Raw genomic sequence first — 5,530 nt, 5'->3', positions numbered from 1 at the left:
AATCTGCTTGAACTTCTCTTGGTTTCTTCTGCTGTCATCTGTTAATATTTACAAATCACTTTTAGAAATCAGTGAATTAACAGTCTATTGTGCTGGTCTAGGAAAGTCCACTGGACGTTGCCATGGCAATATTTAAAAAAAACTTTAAAAAACCTCAATGTTCCTTTGATGCACTTGCATGTCCTAGACGTTGCGCAATCATGGTGCAGCTTACTCACTACCCCTATTTAGTTCTAAGGAGTTATTATTACACCTAGTGGTCCACAATGGGAGTTGCAACAAGGGTTTGTAGATGCCCACTGCGGCAGATATGCACCCTTAGCACCCTTAGTGCTCCCACTTTCCATTTCCCATGCCTGCAAGTGACTTTTGCATCAGGTAAGAAAAGCCTTCTTTACACCAGGTAACAAATGTAACGACAGACAGGCCATCTTTCAACAGATACCCGGGAATGCCAGCCCATCACAGGGCATCAGGCAAACACACAGCATGTTTCAACAACCTTCTGCGATGTCACAACATTTATTTCCACTCAGATTCACTTAAATTTTGCCTAAAATCTTATACTGATGGAATGAGAGCCCAACTACTCTGTAAAGTCTTCTCCAACACATCCCAAATAAGTTGAATTAAGGCCAGAACTATGTGGTGCCCGATTTATATGTGAAAATGATTCATCAGTACCACTCCTTCACAATTTGAGGCCAATGGATTTTGGTATTGCCATCCTGAAATATCTGCCTGTGCCATCAGGAAATAAACATTCCGTTGATTTGATTAAATGTAGTCAGCTGACTTAATTTTATTGCCACACTAGAGGTTATCTGCAGCCTGGTGCACGTACATCCATCTAATTATGATCTGGTAATCAAGTGAAGATATATTGTTATCTCACAGTATGACAATAAAGTTGATCCAAAAAATCTGATATATATATATATATATATATATATATATATATATAGTAGATAATAATTTTCAGTACAGTGAGTGCTATGCATGATGGGTGCATCGCCTCATGCTCTTCCCTTCCTACCCTGATGCACCCATCCCTCTCAATCTTGATAACATAACCTTTTTCTATTGCTCTAAAGTCCATTCTTTATGTTTTCTAGCAATTGTTTTTCTGACTCACTAACATGTGGTAACCATTCATCTATCTAACAAGTTAATAATAATTAACGTTTTTTTACCAGGTGTGTTGACTATAACATTTTAAAGAGTTGTTTATTTATTATATTTATTTATTTGACATCAACAGAAAATAAATGAATTTGTATTAATAATACAGTACTGTAGTTTAAAATTTAAAGCCTGGTGAAAATTAGGGGGCACCCGGATTTGAACCGGGGACCTCTTGATCTGCAGTCAAATGCTCTACCACTGAGCTATACCCCCTGACGAAAGATACGCGAAGATTTATCCTTTTTAAGATACGGGTTACGGGTCTGCATTGATTTCACTTATATATGTACTTTGTTATAATGACCTTTCTGTGTGTTAATATATTAACAAACATATTTAAACAAATGATATAATATTAAAAATAAGATAAACCGTATGAATCTTCAGACGTCTAGCTAGAAGTGACACCACGTCACGTCATAGTTATTTCCGGGTTGGGACCGGAAGTAGGTAGAACATTGAACTGTTTGGAAGAGCTCGGCAGAAAATGGTAGCGTATAGCCTTTTTTTAATAACATATTTTATTCATGGATATTATTTGCTTAATGTTTACTGTTTTACAGCATAATATTTCTTAATATATATGGATATTATATATCATATATTTTTGTTTTTTATTTATTTGTGAGAGTTATATATTTTTGTCGAGTTGTTGCTAAAGCTAGTAACGTGTAGCATTGCGCTAACCGAGCATCATGGGAAAATCAACAGCAACCGGCAACCTAAGACATTTACATTATTGTTTGTTATTGTTTTATTACACTGAATGTACGATAAAGTTAGGCAATTTTTAAAGCTGTTTTAATTAGCATCATGTTAGAAAGCAAGTGCTAGCTTTATGTGTTTGTGATGTGTCATTCCCATGCTAGCTGCGTTTACTTTCTGTTTCGGTCGCATTGCCTAGTAACAAGTCATTCAAGATCTGAATGAATTATAATGTTTGCAATAGAAGCCTTGTTTAAAAAAAAAAGACCTGAATATTGTTTTCCTTTACAGAACACTCGTGGTCTTCGCTCTCAGCTGAAAGACAGTGTCCCTGTGGCGGGGCTTTGTCCGCAGGCAGGATCTTTTGGTGTCCCTGATACACTGCGCAGGGGGTAAATACTTTTTCACCTGCTTTTTAATACTGAAGTGAGCTTATTTAGACTTTCTGTGTTTTTTTTTTTTAAGATTGTATTAATGCATTGTTCTGATTTCAGGTTTTCCAGTGTCAAAAATGAGCTTCTCCCTTCTCATCCTTTAGAAATCTCTGAGAAAAACGTGAGTTTATTACTCTGCTGTAAAACTACAGTCTGGGAAATAATAAAAAAAATACTATTGTGCATTTTTGTGACATGATGCAATATCCAACTCGATTTCAAGTTTGATTTTATTTATATATCGCTCCTAACTGTGGCCATTGTTGCAATGCAGCTTTAAAGAATCAAAAGAAAATTAGTAATATGAGAATGAAGATGTGTAAGAGGGTGAGCGTGGCAAGGAAAAACTCCTAGAGATGGCAATAGGAAGAAACCTTGAGAGAGAACAGACTCTACAGGAAACCCATCCTCATTTGGGTGATAACGATAGCAGGAATTGATTTGCAGTCATACTGTTCTATTTTAGAATAAAAACTATGGGCTGGTGGAATTATTTAATCGCAAAATTTCAATATTTATTACAGTTAATATACGCATAGGCTGCAATTTACATAGTTTGTCAATATATATATATATATTAACTTTATAACTTCCTCTTAATGAGATAATTTGTTCAGGTATTTGCTGTTAGGCTAGATCAATACATTTAAATACAAAATTGTACAGTACCCGTCAAAAGTCTGAACACAAGTATGGATTTACTTCCTACGTTCTAGGAAAAATACTGGATTTCTTTTTTTCAAAACCACAGAATAACACATACAGCCTTATGTAATTAAGTCACAACAATGACAGTCAGTTATTATTTTAAGAAGGTCAGGAACAAGATTGTCAAGTGCTATTGCAAAACCCCTCAAGCACCATGATAAAATTCCTTCTCATGAAAACCTTCCCAGGAAAACAAGATTAAAACTGACCTCTGCTGCAGAGGAGAAGTTCATTTAGAGTTACCAGCCTCAGAAATCACCAATTAACAAACAGCACCTCAGATTAGAGCCGTTGTAAAGCTTTATAGAGCATAAGTAGCAGATACATATAAAAAATTAATCTAAACTGTTCAAAGTAGATTATTGCATATTTTGGATGCCTTCAGCATTGTTGTACAGTGTAGAAAGAAATAAAAATCAGGAAAGACCATGGAATTAGATGGTGTGTCCAAACTTTCGATTGGTAGTGTATATACTATAGGTCATAGTACAGTACAGTATAGCTTAAACCACAACAGCAGTATGTGTGAAAATGATTGCCGTTTGAGTTTTTCGATAATATCATGCAGCCCTAAACATTTCTAGAATGTCTTTGTATACTGTAGCATGACAAATCGACTTTTCTGAAACGAAAAGACCCAAACCTGTTCTAGCTTGCCAGTGCAGCCACGCTTTCTCAGCCACACTTAACAATGTAGTGGACAAGCAAAAATGTACCCAGAAGACTGGAGATTGTCATTGTGGCAAAGGAGGGCTAAATATGGAATGGCATGTATAAAGAAAATTTAAGTATATAATTGATCAAGTGTTCCTATACTTTTGACAATATAAGGTAGAATATTTATGCTATTATACTCCCACAAATAAAAGCATTTTATGAAACTAAAATTAGATAGACTTAGCTAACCAGTTAAAATACAGATTACACAAAAGAAAAAATCTAAATAAACAAGAGCTACTGATGAGATTTTGAGACTAGTTGAGTTTGACTCTCAACTACTGACACATGCCATGAAACCATGCTTTATTCATGTAAATATTGTGTTCTTTGCCCTTAAATAAGCAATCGGAAAGTTATGACAAAATGAACACCTTGTTTCATACAATTTGTTTTTTCCCTTTAGTTAAAGTCTTTTAGTTTAGTCCCACTTTGATACAAGCAAAGAATACATGCATCATTTTCATCACTGGTTTTCTCTGTGACTTACTGTTTGCTTTGTGGTTTTTACTTATAGTTCCAACTTAACCAGGACAAAATGAACTTTTCCACATTAAGGAACATCCAAGGACTTCATGCACCCCTAAAGCTCCAGATGGAGTACAGAGCAGCCAGACAGGTGGGAAGCACTTCACTCACACATCCTCCATGTGTCCAGTACATTATACATGTTTATGTTTACATTATATATTTATTATATTTACATTGTACATGATTAGGCAATACACAAAATGGCAAATATTGTGTAGTTAAAATATGAAAACATTATGTAAAATGTTATTACTAATATGGCACTTAGTTTGTGAACACGCAGAATACTTTGTGTAGCACGTTTTTTTTTAAGCTCCTGTTTCTTACAGATTCAGCGTTTGCCTTTTCTGCCGAGCTCCAACCTGGCCGTGGATACACTCAGGGGTGCTGATGAGTCCATCGGGTTTGAGGATATCCTTAACGGTAAGGGCGTGTTGCGTGTAATGGGGCAAAAAAATTAATAAATCAGGCTACAAAAATAAACATACTCCATATTCACATCTATGCAGCTATGAATTATAAATATAATCTAATACACTTGAGCGTACACTTCTGCTAAGGAGAACACTAATAGTGGAATGTTTTAGCAGGCACTGTAATTAGTATTCACAAACAAAACTTTATAAGATTATGAACACAGATGTTTGAAAATACAAAGTTCCTTTATCAATTATGACCAATGTCTCCGGCAAAAATATATACACACTTTAGGAAAAGAAAAATAGTATGATGGATATTGTAATAATATATTATCATCATATAGGTCAAAATACAAGTATTGCAATAAATTTAGTATTAAAATATTTATGCAATCTTTTCCTGAAGAGTGTATACATTTTTTTTGTCTGACATTAAGTAATCGATGTATGATTGATTTTTTTTATATTTGCTTAGTTACTGTTGTGTACAGTTGTATTATTAAACCTGATTGATATTAATCTTTTGTGTTGTTCTGTGTGTGTTTCAGATCCCGCACAGTGTGAGCTGATGGGCGAGCCTCACATCATGACAGAGTACAAACTTGGCCTGTTGTGAAGCCTTTGTTCATGTACAACATGCTTTAAGTTTTTATTAGAAACAGAGCCGACTCCCTTTGGGTCACTGAAAGTTTGGACAGTTTTGTCCTGTTTTGTGTTTTTTCCTGTTCATAATAAAAATTTAAAGCAATTTAACATTTGAGTGTTTCCTGTATTTGTACAGTGTTTATTAGGTTTGTCTAAAATTCCATAACACTAGTGGATACAAGACTT

The 5,530-nt window shown here is 34.8% G+C and overlaps 1 protein-coding gene and 1 non-coding gene across 2 annotated transcripts; one reads left to right on the top strand and one right to left on the bottom strand.

The window, feature by feature from the left end:
- Window positions 1-1,326: 1,326 nt before the first annotated feature.
- Window positions 1,327-1,398, bottom strand: trnac-gca (transfer RNA cysteine (anticodon GCA)). Its single transcript has one exon. It is a non-coding gene; the product is annotated as a tRNA-Cys (tRNA).
- A 198-nt stretch (window positions 1,399-1,596) lies between these two features.
- Window positions 1,597-5,452, top strand: pomp (proteasome maturation protein). The gene is made up of 6 exons (XM_053479140.1): window positions 1,597-1,675; window positions 2,182-2,282; window positions 2,385-2,445; window positions 4,267-4,368; window positions 4,610-4,703; window positions 5,248-5,452. Exons 1-6 carry the CDS (start codon window positions 1,673-1,675, stop codon window positions 5,313-5,315), a joined length of 429 nt encoding a protein of 142 aa, XP_053335115.1. The 5' UTR covers window positions 1,597-1,672; the 3' UTR covers window positions 5,316-5,452.
- Window positions 5,453-5,530: the final 78 nt, after the last annotated feature.

This window comes from Clarias gariepinus, chromosome 19 (assembly GCF_024256425.1).
Source record: "Clarias gariepinus isolate MV-2021 ecotype Netherlands chromosome 19, CGAR_prim_01v2, whole genome shotgun sequence".
In the NCBI taxonomy this organism is placed as follows: Eukaryota; Metazoa; Chordata; class Actinopteri; order Siluriformes; family Clariidae; genus Clarias; species Clarias gariepinus.
Note: the sequence above shows the minus strand (reverse complement) of the source record. Positions and strands in the feature narration are given on the sequence as shown.

What these genes read in the sequence shown, in the direction of transcription:
- pomp (XM_053479140.1), top strand. An exon ending in CCTGATACACTGCGCAGGGG is followed by an intron (nt 2,283 to 2,384) that starts GTAAATACTTTT and finishes TTCTGATTTCAG; the next exon opens with GTTTTCCAGTGTCAAAAATG. An exon ending in TAGAAATCTCTGAGAAAAAC is followed by an intron (nt 2,446 to 4,266) that starts GTGAGTTTATTA and finishes TTTTACTTATAG; the next exon opens with TTCCAACTTAACCAGGACAA.